General features: G+C 37.7%; 1 protein-coding gene across 1 annotated transcript in view; it reads right to left on the bottom strand.

The window, feature by feature from the left end:
* The window catches only part of Klkb1 (kallikrein B1), a 22150-nt gene extending 13740 nt beyond the window's left edge, over positions 1–8410 (bottom strand). Inside the window, exons 1-4 of the mRNA XM_004639798.3 lie at positions 8323–8410; positions 7623–7681; positions 3205–3367; positions 966–1072 (exon numbers count right to left, since the gene is read on the bottom strand). Of these exons, the coding sequence (XP_004639855.2) occupies positions 966–1072; positions 3205–3367; positions 7623–7680 (328 nt within the window). The 5' untranslated portion in view covers position 7681; positions 8323–8410. The remainder of the gene's footprint in view (positions 1–965; positions 1073–3204; positions 3368–7622; positions 7682–8322) is intronic.
* Positions 8411–14535: the final 6125 nt, after the last annotated feature.

Genomic DNA, 14535 nt, shown 5'->3' with positions numbered 1-14535 from the left:
AGAGAGAGAGAGAGAGAGAGAGAGAGAGAGAGAGAGAGAGAGACTGTGTAATGAGGGTGTGGTGTTAAAGGGGAATGAAAGGATGACATATTTTGAAAAACATGAAATTTAAACCTACAAATTAAATGTCAACAGTAAAGTAATGATGTAAGAATATACAGTTTTAAAATGGTTATTTTAACTTTCTGCCAGTCCATGAATTAATGAAATCTTTTTAGCTACATTTCATTTTCTGATCAGCCTCAGTCAAACTAGAGGATAGTTTAAAAAAAATTATCCCAATACATTAGCACCACTAGATGTCAGAATTACAGTTGTCTAGCATCTTAGACTCACATTTCTTCTAAGAAGTATTTTCATACTAAGATTCACAGAATTCCATCTTTCCAGTTGGACTGAAAGGCATACAAAGGTTGCCAAATTCTTACAAATGGCATTGTTGATATTTGGAGCAACAAAATTCTGCGGGGATCTGCCCTGTATTTTGTAGCGTATTTAACAGCGTTTCTGGCTATGCCACATGTAGTAGTAATTCCCCTCTCTGTAACAATCAAAAGTGCCTCTAGACTGCCTAATCCTCTTTGAGAAGAGCAAAATAACCTCTGGAGAAGAATCACAAATTATTCTCAAGTCAACTAGGGAGAGAGATGTTTGCTAAGTTTTCTTTTAAATGTCTTACCTGGAATCAGGGAGAGACTATTAATTGGATGTGCACACACTTTCTGCAAACACTGTGAACCTCATAAATAATAGAAGCTCATTAGCCATGTGTACATTGACTGACAAAGAGAAGAAAATTGTCCAAATGAGTATAATTTCCTCCTAAATTCAGAATATCTCTCCGATTCTGTGCTTTCTTAGTGCTTTCTTTCAAAAGTCTGTGACAGAACAGGCTTGGACCAACAACAGTTCTAAGATAAATCTATATTAAGAACTCAAATTTGTCTAAGAAATCTACATCTTACCACTTATTAGATGGCCACATTGCTTTAAAGAATGCCCAGAAATTGCGTTTCTCCGATGCACTCTTGGTAGAGCTCCTGTAATACTGTCTTTCAAGAAACAACCAAACCTGTTTTTAAAAGAAGGTGCACTTAGAATAATCAACATACATTATGATCCTGTCTAGTAATTTCTCTACACTAACAGAGCTTAGCATTCAAAAATGTGATTTCTTTGATACTTGAACATTTTTAGAGGTGATTCTATAACATCTAATGGTTTTTGCAATACCACACTTCAAAATTTTTTAAAAACTAGCACTTTGTTCAAGCACAGAGGGTCAACAATATTAAATAATTAATGACTATTCTTGTGTTTCTAAGCTTTTAGGGAACTATGTTTCCAATTGGTGGATATATATATATATATATATATATATATATGCTTAATAGTTTCATCAGTCATAAGAGTTGAATGTGTATCTAGTATTCACTTTGCTTATTGATTCCTTCCAGCCTATGTCTATTGGAAGACTTCCTTCTGTCTTCACTGTCGTTTGATGTTAGTCTCACTACTCACACAGATCTCAGTCTTAGTACCTAACCCAGTTTCAATATGATTGTATTCACACACCAGCCAGGTTTTCTGTGTAGCTTTACATGTAGGAATAGAGAATGACTATTTAGTTTCTAGTTTTTAAACTGAAAATGAGTGAAAATAAGAGAAAAGAATTATGGATATAGGAATAAAAATTTTACTTCAGATTTTGATCAAAATGAAAAAAAAAACTAAGATGAAATTATGGCATGTTTACAACCTAGTAAGATTTTTGATTACCACTATGTTTCAAATACTCCTACTCTTCCAAATCATCACCTAATAGCACTGCATGTACATGCCCATATTTGAGTGTACACACACACACACACACACACACACACACACAATCTATGCCACAGGTGTCAAAACTGGCTCACAACAAGCACCATTAAATCCTTCTCTCTTTTAATCATAGTCTCAATAAAAAGCTTTATCTATGTCACATCATTTTTCTTCCTTTGTTTTGCTAATGTAGTACTGGGGAGCAAACCCAGTATGTTTGTGCAGAACTACATCTCTAGTCCTTTTTTATTTTAAACCAAGGTCTCACCAAGTCACTAAGTTGCACAAGCAGTCTTGAACTTCCTATTCTCTTGCTTCAATCTCCCAGAGTGCTGCGATTACAGCTGTGTGTCCTACATCCAGCTCTGTCATATTTTCTTAATACTGTGCTACCCAAAATACGATAATAATTCATATAATTAAGCACTTTCTTCATGCAGATGAAATATTTGTTATTAGACCCTTTTGAGATAATCTCTTGACGCAATGGTTCTCTAGTATTTTTCTTGAGGTTTTGAATAAAAACAAAACTATCTTCTACTGCTTTCCACAAATGCAACGATTGCTTGAAATGAAAATTTCCAGGCCTAAGACACTTAGGTTCAGTAAGTTTGGCTTCTGGAGTCAGAGTCTGCCTTTGGAAGAACCACTTCTGAGCATTTTTGTTTTTCTTTTTGCAGTACCAGGCATGAACTTGGAATCTTTGCACTTGCAAGGCAGGAGCTTATACCACTGCACTATCTCCCTGGTCCTAAGAGCATTCTGATAAAACTGGTCCTTGGACTCATTTGAGAAACAACTTGCGAGATGATGTATTGCTATGGCTCAGGTCTGGACCCTCCTCCAAAGCCTCATGCTGTCACAAGTGGGGCTTCTCAGAGATGTCGTATTTAGAGAACGTGATGCTGGGAGTGAGTGTGTGATACTTGGGTCAAGGATGTGTGATTAGAAAGTTAGCCCACTGATTGGCTTGATATAGTGGACTTGATAGAATGAAGGGTTGGATCAAATGTGCCCCGTCCTGGGTGTGAGTGCCACCTGAGCTAGGAGTAGGTAGCTTGGGTAAAATACAAGGGACAGAAAGAAGGCTGGTGCTGAGTCGTGGATTCCTGCTTCATTTTTTGTGTTTGTTGCACTGTTACTTTCTGCCCACCAGGAAATGTTGCCCTCTGCCACGCCACCCAGCCTGGAAGCCAGCTGATTATGCACTAAAATCTCTACAAACTGTGAACTAAATAAACTTACTCCCTTAACTTTTGGGTGTTGATTATTTTGTTTCTGCAAAGAGAAAATTGACTAAGACATGTAGCTTTCTGGCCATAGCTGTTACCATTTTGAAAAAATGATTGACTTTGTCTATGAGAAAACACAAACTCTTACCTTTTTGTTGGGTTATTAGTTGAACTTTCTGGAAAAAAACTGAACAGTAAACACCTGGGGTGGAAAGTGCACATCATCTGGCAGTACTGGGCATCCGGGCTGTACATGGCACTTACATCGCCCCCTCTGAAGAAGGTGTTTTCATACCATTGAGTCAGACACCCTGTGACACAGTTGTTAAAAACTAACTGGGAAAAAGTTCATGTAATAATCTTAATAAAAATACATCAATGCCATTTTAATAAGTTTTATTTGATGAGTTTTATTAAAACATACAATACTTTGTACATCATACACAATTCTAAATCATTTTCTGTTACTTAACATGCTATAAAACATCATGCTTTAAAATAAATGGTTTGATCTGTTTTTAAAACACTTTCATAAAAAGCCCTATTAGGTTTTTAAAGCTTTATAAGAGAAGTTTTTTTCCCTACATCTGACATTTAAAAAAAAAAAAAAAAGAAGAAGTTAAATAACTGAAGCTCACAGTGGACACATTTGCGCAAAATTCACATCATTAATGAGTGTCCTGGGACAAAAACTCAGCCGTTCTTATGCTCAATCTTGTCCTCTTTTCTAGGACACAATATTAAATGTCATTTCTCATCTCAGTTTGGTTCACGCAAACTAAAAGTTATGATTTGTTTTTGAAAGCTAATTTTCAAAACTAGGAGTGGTGGTGCACACCTGTAAGCCCAGGACCCTGGGAGGCGGAGACAAGTGGGCAGGAAGTTGGGGCCCAAATTGGGCAGCGCAGCAACTTAGCAAGATCCTGTCTCAAAACAAAAAATTTTAAAAGGCTGAGGATGTAGCTCAGTGTAAGTGTGCTGGGTTCTGTGCCTTGTAAAGCATAAACAAACAAGCAAATTTTAGATAATTAAGAAATGTGTGAATATACTAAATTGAAAATAAATTTGGAGCCATTTGCCATTTGGAATTAATCATTGTTGTGTTGTATTTTGTGTATATTACATCTAGAATGTCCTTACTAGCTTTAATAAATGAATTTAGATTTACCTTGAAACGCCCAATTCAAAATCTTCTCAGTAAGTTTTTTAGCTCAGGCAGCACACCCATTTTTATCAATCAGCTGTCCATAACTATGCAATATTCCGGCAACAACGTTGTCCGTCCCCTAATGCAGTGGTTGTGCTTCAACTTAAAGAGTGTCTATTTTTTATGTAGTCTTTCAGGAAATGGGCAGTTAAGGCAACAGACAGTTTGCTAAGCAGTAAAGATTTAATGGTTTTTTTGTTTTTTGTTTTTTTCTTAACTACTCTATTGCTGTGGGGATTCTAGCCCTGAATCACACATTGATGATTCAAACCAACATAACTGCTTGCCTTTCTCCCAGAGGTAAGACTAACATGCTCACCTCTTGGGTAAAGTCTATATTTGGAAACAGCACAGATCTCTTAGGGTAGAAGCTTTAGGGAACACAAGCTCCCAGTTGTGCATTCTTGAATTTCATATGTATGAAAAACACTGAGCAGTTGGCCTTGTAACAATGTGTGTTATAAACAGATTTGTTTGTTAGAAGTTGGTGTTTTCAACTGATGCATAATTATCAGTGGGCACGATGGTCCCATCCCTATGTGCATATCAGGGAACAAGTCATGACCAGTGGTGGCCTTGGAGTTTCCATTCTGCAGAAGAATCTTTGTGAACTTCCATATGACTCGGCTGAATGGGAAGAAATTTCTAGTAAATGTTAATGCTTATTCTCATAAATTGCTGGTGATGAGGAGGAGGATGACAATTATAGCTTTCCTTGAGATTTTTTTTTAATATATCCAATATGCTGTGACACAAGTTAACTCATAATGGGCATAGATTTCAGCTTTTAGATTGGTCTTTATGTCCATGTCCAGGCTATTTAGTTTGCTGAAAAGTTCATAATCAAAAAGAGAAGAAAAGCATTCTAGTTTAGAAAAATTATATGACACATATGAAAATATAATTTTTCACTTGGAAGAAATGGCTACAAATAGTAAATAAAATCTGATAAGAATAATAAAAGTTAAAACAGCTGTATGTGATTTTATTCACAAAATTAGTGCAAAAAATAAAGACTAAATAACTGATTTTGGTTGCAATTGATAGGAGATATAATTCACAGTGGCTTGAATACAAATATAATTCATTGATTCAAAAGCCTGAGGCGAATCAGGCTTCTGGAATAGCTAGATGTTGTTCTCACAGGACAGTATCAGTACTGAATCTGCATCCATTTGCTCTGTCTAGGGTTCTGCACCAGCAGCTCAGGCCCCTGCATTCTCTTATACTCTAACTCCAAATGGAAAAGAGTAAGCAGCCATTTCCGGATGCCCAAGCAAAATTCTGGTTGTAAGCTTGGGCTCTGATGGGCCCAGTGCCAGCAAAATATGTGCACCTCCTGAGTCAGTTTCGAGTGGGCCCACGCTCCAGCCCTGGTGTCAAAAGCAGAAGGAGTCTCACCAGAACATGGGCCCAAAGTGGGAGACAACAGTTTTCCAAAAATAAATATTCATACTGTTCCAGAAAGCTGAATATGTCATAATCCATACAGCAACAGAAGCCTATTACAGTTGGTCAAAGTAAAGCACTTTATAACTAAACTTGTTTATAGAACTCTCATATGCTGGTGGGAGAGCTAACCAGAAAGTAACCCATCTGGAAGGTAATTTAATGATACATGTCATAAAACCTTCAAAACTATTCACAACTTTGCATTTAGTACTTTTATATCCCAGAGTTTAACCTACAACTATAATTGCGTATGTATGTAAGAAGGTACATACAAAAATACTGTGAAAAGAGGCTACCAAAATTATATGCATTTGATTAAAGACAGCTATTGGTAGCAAAAGTAAGTACTAAAGTATCTATGGTTATTATAACTTTTGTAAAATGAGTAAATAGATATAGAAAAAGATTAAATGAAAGATTTTTATTTTTATTTATTTATTTTTTTTTTGTGGTACCCAGGATCAAACCCGGGACTTTATCTAAGTCAGGCAGGCACTTATGCTGCTGTGCTGTCTCCCTGGCCCTCTTTTTAAAATTTGTTTTTCTTTTTTCTTTCTGTTTTAAACAAAAGATTTTTAAAATAACGTTTTCTGCATTTTAGAGATTAAGGCAACATACAGTTTCTCATTTTCTGTTTATTTACACCTGTAACTTTCACAGCATAACTATGATTTTTTTTCTTTTCTACTAAAAAGAAATTGAATTAGTCCACAGAAACTCTGGTTTACACTGCTCAGAATTTAGCTGGTTCTTCTATAGCAGTGATGATGGCAACGTTTATGGTTAGGGTTGAGGGCACAGTGTGGAGGGGGATATGTTTGGAGGATTAAACGCCTTCTCCTGAGGAAATTATTTTTCTCTGGAAATGTAAACCTTGCCTAGAGGAGGTTTTTGTTTTGTTTTTCTCTGTCAGATGACTGTATGAAGAGTAAGCAGCCTTGATTTGACCATTTTAAATCATCATGTCCGCTTGTTACGTGACCTGCTCCCCCATTGGGTACTAGATTTAATTTTACCTGAGCAACGGTGCTTGTAATCTCACTGGTTGACCATAGTTTTGTCCTACCTCATGCCCACCTAAGCAAGTTCCCATGTTCTCCACCACCTTAAACCCGCCTCATCACATGATTTTCCTCTATAAAAGTCCCTGGAAAAAAACAGCTTCCTGAGAACAACCTGCTCAGGGCTCCCTTCTGTCCCTCACTCGGACAGGAACTTTCTTTCCCCCAGTAAATATATTCTCCTCATAACCTAAAAAAAAAAAAAAAAATCATAGACTCAGAACTGACCCCTAGCGGTAGCTCCCGAGAAAAAAATCTACCTTTTCTGCCATGACTAATGAAAATGAAAGTCCACAGTCCTTTAAAAACTAGTGGAATAGATGGAGGAAGGAGAGAAATGAAGGATCAGGGTGAAAAAAATTTGCCTAGAATGTCCAAGGGATGGTGTGCTGGGTTGAATTTAAACCAGTTATCTTCATTTCTGAAATGTTCCTCTAGTGACCTAGAGTAAAAGCACGTATCGTGTGCATGTCAGATCCTTGGAATGGACCCAGACGCCATAAATGCCAAGGATTCTTTTTAATTTTCAAATAAAGCTTGTTTGTCGAATGCTAATCATGCAAATAGGCGAGTGATTGCTTATTTGGGGATCTGCTTTGTGGGGTCAGCTTCCAACAGATTCTTGGTGAACATGCGCTGTAGGACATTCACTTCTCGGTCCTCCCCTTGAACCTGTGTACTTAAGGCAATACACCTGGGACTTAGCTCTTCCTTCCAGACAGAAAACTGAGACACTAAAAGGAATTACCCAGCTCTGCCTCCTTCCTTAAATCTGCATAATTCAAGAGCCTTCTCTTGCAGAGTTGAAATTTGCTTAACTTAATGTGTCATAGGTGACCTCCTTACCGCACAGCACGGTGCCAAACAAGCAAAAGAAGCAAGCTGCTCGGCTGAGAGTGAACATACTGGAAAAGAAAGAAAGAAAGAAAGAAAACAACCCATTTATAACTTTGCTGGATTTAGACTGTATTGAACATATATTTAACATAAACTTTAATTTAACATAAATACTATTGTGAGTGTCTGAATTTCAAATCAAAGTACACAATCATCAATATACAGAGTAAGGAATTTTTTGGACACATTTTTTTTTGTCAAGGAACTTAGCAATTTTATACTCTCTCTCCAGACACAAATTAAGAATTCTAGACTAGTACTCCATTGATCTCTAACTTTGTACCTCTGTTGCTAATAATTTTGGAAAGAAAATGGAGACTGAAAACTTAAACAGTTATAAAACCTTGAGGATTTAAACAAAATAAGCACTGTGAAAAGTGATAATACTAGTAGTCTAAGAAACACTATATACAGAAAAACTATGAAAATATTTAAATCCATTTAAAAATGTTTAAATTGCTCAAATATTATCTTTGACATTTAAATATTTTGTACTTAAATAGTCCCATACACAGAAGCATCAATTCCTTCCAGACTGTCTAGATAGGCAATTAGAACACAAATTAATAAATTCTTTATACAGTAACAATTAATCCTTAAAAACAAAACACTGTATTTAGAAGCAATCAGAATCATAGAAGTTTACTACCTGCCAGCACAATTGTTTCTGTGGTTCGGGAGGTGAGAGCGTCTCTTGCCACTTAAAAAAATGAACACTCTTCCAGCTGTCCCAGGGCACTGCAGGCTCTATTTGCTTGGGTCTAATATTGACTTGTGCCTTCTGCCAATAGCTTCAGCCTTTTGTCCTGTCAATACATTCCATGGACGCCTTATATCTGTGCATATTTGTTTAATATATTAACTATTTCAGAGTGGTGTCAAGAATAAAAGTCTTCAGGGGGCCTGCCTCTTAGCTCAGTTCTTCCTACCAATTTGGTTTGAAATAAAATAAAATAAAATAAAATAAAATAAAATAAAATAAAATAAAAAAGAATAAAAGTTTCCAACATTCATACACTTGCAGACATATCAATATGAAAAGCTTTCTTAATACAAAATTACATTTTTAATAACTAAGGCACCAAGCGAGTGGCTAACACACTTGGCTGGAGCACAGAAATAAGAACAGATACATGGAAGATTAAGGGAAGGACAGTGTCTCGTTAGCCACATCCCCTTCTCCCTAGGCAGCTCAACATGGAGACTTCTCCAGCATTAAGGAAGGAGAGTGATCGTGTGCCCACCATATTGCCAGGAATTAACAGGCTTATCCTAGTAAAAGCACCAGGCCAGTCACTGTAAACCCACATTTCCGACCTAGAACCTGAAAACTCCACCTCCAGCTCACAGCAGCGTGCCTTCCGATCTCTGTGTCCCAGGGTCAGACCACAGACCCCTGAAACCTTGGGCTCTAAAGTGGTTCCCCAATATATGAACTTCAGGCCTGTGGTAGACCCTATCCAAGCTTAGTTTATCAGAATCCCGGACTAATCCTTACGAACTCAGATTCTAAGAGCCTACATCAGTGGACACCAATACTAAGATGACTTTTGTAGAGTAAGGGTCAGATCCATTCTCATAAACCAACATACTAAGTTGTATTAGATATCCCATCTCAGGGCACAGTACAGGGCACCTTCAGCTTAAAGGAGAAGAGTTTCAATTTGGCTTATGGATTCAGAAGATTCAGTCCATTGTCAGCTAGCTCTTAGGCAGAGTCATGATGGAAGTATGTGCTGAAGCAAAGCTGTTTAATTCATGGTTAATATAAAACAAAGCAGTGTCGGAGAAGGTAGGGTGAGGTCTTACTTCCATGACCCACACAGATATATCAAATTTAGGCTCTGCCAGTGCCCCAGTCAAATCCCAAAGCCAATAAAGTTGGCATTCACCCTAACTGCCCCACATGTGACCTCATGTTGGCCTGGCCACTGTAGAGTCAAGCTCTTATCCCAACATGGTATCAAGTCAGCCCTCTAGGACTCAATTAACTTCAAACTAGTCCTCACACAGAGAATACTGGAAGCCCCAGTGATCCAAGGCCCCAGGCATACCTCTACAGACTCAGCACCAGGCTCACTCTTGTTAGTCTTGGGTCCAGACAGTCTACTTGAGGACTCTAGTTCCAAGTCTGATTCTAGTCCCTACCAACTGGCCTACTCAGAATCTTTGGGTAGGCTGACCAGTGCCTGTCTGGCAAGTGCAAGGTCCTGAGTTCAATTCCTAGTTAAAAAACCAAAAACCATACCCCACAAAAAAACTTGTCCTTTAAAAGCTTATTTAGAGAAATAATGACAGAAAAATTCTCAAATCTGATCCTTTTTTTTTTTTTTAATTTTAGCAAAACTGGGGATTGAACTCAGGCCCTTGCACGTGCCAGACAAGTGCTTATTCTACTGAGCTATCTCCCTGGCCCCCAAATCTGATTCCTAAGTGTGAAGATGGAAATAAATGTACAGATTCATGAAATCCGAGGTGCTGACTTGAACTGTTGCCCACGTGGCATGCCACACTGCACTGAAGCCAGCCGAGTATCGACTGAAACCTCCATAAACTGTGAGCGAAATAAACCTTTCCTTCCTTAATTCTGGGTGTTGGATCCTCTGTCCCAGCAATGAGAGATAAGTAACCAAGACAGTAGTCAAAATTTTTCAGCAGAGTTTAAGCTCTCATGTCTTTCCTCCTAGGTATTCCCCACATTCCAACGTCAAACGCACCAAGCGCTCAGAGCATGAACGTTTTGGGTTCAATTAAATCCAAATTATAGCACTTTTAAATTTTCATACTTTGAAACATTCTCGCAACCAGAAATAAATTCCACTCATTCGTGTGTGTGTGTGTGTGTGTGTGTGTGTGTGTGTGTGTGTAGTGGATTATGCTAAATATTAAAGGAAGAATGATGAACTAAATGAAAAAAATTCCAAACAAAACCAAATTCAGCATCACACACACACACACACACGAATGAGTGGAATTTATTTCTGGTTGCGAGAATGTTTCAAAGTACGAAAATTTAAAAGTGCTATAATTTGGATTTAATTGAACCCAAAACGTTCATGCTCTGAGCGCTTGGTGCGTTTGATGTTGGAATGTGGGGAACACCTAGGAGGAAAGGCCTAGGGTAAGGTGGTTAGGCCTTTAGCACAAGGCTTTTTTTCTCTGGAGAGCTCATTCTTGCTCTGCCAGGACTTCCTACTTTATTGGTTGCTATGGGCAAGCCTCACGTCTCCCCTAAATCTCTCTAGCTTCTTCCCTCACACCTGAGCCCCTTCTACATGTGGCTGGTTGTCTTTTCACTTCTCCACCATGTTGTAATGCATCAAAGACTCTTGCCAAGTGACAAGCGCGACTCTCCCACTACGCCGTTCAGAAACTCCAGCTGCAGGAACTGTGAGCCAAATTCATCTCTTCTTTTATAGATTACTTGGCTTCAGGTATTTTGTTTCGTCAACACAAATGGAGGCCCAGCATCCTCACAGAGTGAAGTACAGGCATCACATGATTCGAATAGATACACTTGTATTTGGGACCTAAAAATCTAAAGCCACAGCGACAACAAGAATTGTGGCTGCCAGAACATAGAATGAGAGTGAGCAGTGGGAAGATGATGGTCCAAGGGTGAAAATTTCAATTTTCAAGGTAAATAAATTGGGAAATCTACAGAAGCGTTATGACTATAGTCAACATACTGAGTTGCATATAACATAATTGTAATGAGTAGTTTTTTGTTCTTATCACACATGAATGATGACTACGTGAGGTAATGGTTGCATTAGGTAGCTTGGTTGTAGCCATTAGTTCACAGTGTAAATGTATCTAAAATACATATATGTGTAAATTTATAATTTTTACTTATTGACTTTACATCTAAACAGATATAGAAATACATGAACGTTTTTAACTCAGGAAAAACCTATTTTATCTTAGTGTCACACAATTCAAGCATGAGTTTCCCTTTTTAGCATGTTCATAACATTCTCATGTATTTGAGGCCACGCAACTTAAATCCACCTATTTTTTTTCCTATTGTAGCTGCCTAGAGACACACCTGAATGAGGAGTGGGTATGGATAGCCCCTCCTAGAGGTACATTTTAACAAATGCTACCTGTACTCTCCTGTATCCTGCACCCAAAATTCATTAACAATGAAATTTTAGATTTTTAAGGGGCTTGTTTAATGTTTAAGTCCTCCCCATCCAGTTTAGGAAATGTGTGGTATAGTAGGGCTAAGAAACTGCAGGTTACAGACCAAATCTGGCCTGAAGGTTTCTTTTTTTTTTGTTGTTGTTGTTGTTTTTAAAGGGAATACAAAAAATAGTAAAAAAAAAAAAAAAAGAAAAAAAAGAAAAGCAACAATACAACATTTCGCTAAGCAAAATGATAGAAATTCAACAGTGGTTGTTATGGTGCATATTGTTGTCTTCAAATTAGTTGTTCAGATGCTTGGGTATAAGCCTGTATAATTGGTCAAAACTGTAAAAAATTTTAAAAAGAGAGAGGAAAAAAATTAAGCATTAACAACTTTTAAAAAGACCATCAGAAATCAGCAGCACCACTTATCCAAGCTATCCTGTGTGTATATAATTATACATTTCTTTTGATCTTCCTTTCTTCTTTCTTTTCTCTTTTCCCTTTATCCCAGTTGTTCCTTTACTTTACACTGTTATATAAACGGTTGGCTGTCACACGCGCATTCCCTCGTGCATTGGCTGTGCCTGCTTTCTCCCTCTGCCTACAAAATGAAGATGTTGCAACAAAGATCAGATGGCCCACAAGAGCCAGAAAGATTTATTGTCTGGCCTTTTGCAGATAAAGTTGGCTAAAATTTGCTGTCGAGCACTTCTGTGTAGCATTTAGGCTTCCCTGTCTAATGCAAGGGAGAAACACTGCTTTCCAAGCAGCCTCCTCCTGCTCAGGAAGCTCTGTTTTATTTTTATATTTTAAAGAAACATTTCCCCATGTACTGAAATATACCTCATTGCAACTTCTAACCATCAGTCTTAGAGTTACCTATTAGATATGAAAATAGTTATTCCCTTCTGTGCTTTTAAAAAATATTTAAATACTATAATCACCTACTAAATTGCTTCTGCTTTTATTCATCATAATTATAGTATATCATTCTAACTAATAAATTAGATTTGTGTAGAGTTGACCCATAAATATTTGATTTCTATTACTGAATGCAGATCTATATTGCTTAGAAATGTAGGGTATTGTTACTAATCAGATATTTTTTACTATAATAAAATAGCATGCATTATATTCATGCTTTGCTACCTTTCAGATTCAGGATATTAACAGGCACACAAGCAATAGGCAAAACATAGCCCTCCTTTCTGTGCAGAATGACAGAACTTGAATTTTAGATCTTGTCCACTACCAGGCTTAACAGGAAAAATGACGGGAACAAAAAGTTGCATACTTTCACGCACAGTAAAAACTCTCAAATGTTCTCTCCCTAGAGATTCAAGTTTTAACTTACTGAAAAATACTTCTGGTTCAGTTTGAATTTTTCTGACAATGAAACAGAAGTTAAGAAGTTGTAGTCTACAGGCTGGCGAGATAGCTCTGAGGACTAAGCATCTGCTTAGACAAGCTCAGGGACCAGGTTCAATCCCAGCACTATATGCCCTGCCAGCTTGACTCCCAGGGTCCCTGAGTGAATCACCAAGTCTGGGCATGGTGGTACAGGCCTCTAAGTCCAGCACTGGGGAGGCCGAAAATAGGACGATCACTATTAGTCTGAGCTGCGCAGTGAGCCCCTGTACCAGATACATAAAAAAAGAAGTTATAATCTACCAATTAAATAAAAACTAAAAACTCGTTGATGGGTTCATGAGAACCAAGTCATTTATGTTGAAAAGAAGCAGTAGTGAAAAGGTTCTCCTAAATTTCTCATTCTGATCCAGAGATCTGTGAACACCATCAAGTATCAAGTCTGGCCATGGTCATATTACATGATAGAAGCAATCTTGCCAATGTCTTTATTACTCAGCTAACTTTGAGCTAATCAAAATTGTCTGGATGGGCCTAGTCTAATCAGGTAAAACTCAGAGATTCAAAGTGGGAGAGATTGAACAACAGAAAGCTTCTCCAATGCTGACTTTGAGATAGAACAGATCATGGGACAAGGCCACAAAAGGGCCTCTGTCCAAGCACCAGAAATGAATGTGGACATGGGTCATACATCCCCCAAAGGCCGAATATTTGGAATGGACTGTGTAAGGCTGACTGAGGTAGATTCTTCTCTGGGAAGTACTTCCTTCTCCTCAAATTCTCCAGCCCTTCATGTGCCCCCTCCAACTGGGTCACTCTTGTCCCAGACACCCAAATGCTTGCTCTAGCTAGTCTTATTTTGCTCAATCACCATCTTCCCAGAGCTACCATCCTTGTATCACATCTGTAAATATTCTCCATCCAGCCCTCCCTGCCCTCTCCTTACCTGGCTTCATTTTTTTAAAGCCTTTATGAGAACCTGGAATTATTACCTACTTTTAAATTTCTACATTTCCTCCTGCTCATCATCTTTAACATCTTCTGTCAGAACTTGGGCTTCTTTCTTTGTTCTTTTTCCCTACAACTCTAATTTATTGAATGACAGATAATAAGTAATTAAGTTAAATAACAAATTAAATGTCTAAAAAAAAGACTGAAGAGAGGTGGTTCCTTTACTCACAGTTGTGAACCATTAATTTGCACATGTGGGTCACAATTATTCTTTTTTTAAATTACAGCTTTTTATTTTATTCTATTTTATTTATTTATTTTTTGATACAGCATCTCATTAAGTTACCCCAGCACTCAGGAAGCTGAGGTAGGAGAATTGATTTGCATTCAGATCCACCCTGGGCTACAAAGT

This window comes from Octodon degus, unplaced genomic scaffold, assembly GCF_000260255.1.
Source record: "Octodon degus isolate 3935 unplaced genomic scaffold, OctDeg1.0 scaffold00114, whole genome shotgun sequence".
In the NCBI taxonomy this organism is placed as follows: domain Eukaryota; kingdom Metazoa; phylum Chordata; class Mammalia; order Rodentia; family Octodontidae; genus Octodon; species Octodon degus.
This window is presented reverse-complemented; position numbering and strand designations above follow the sequence as displayed.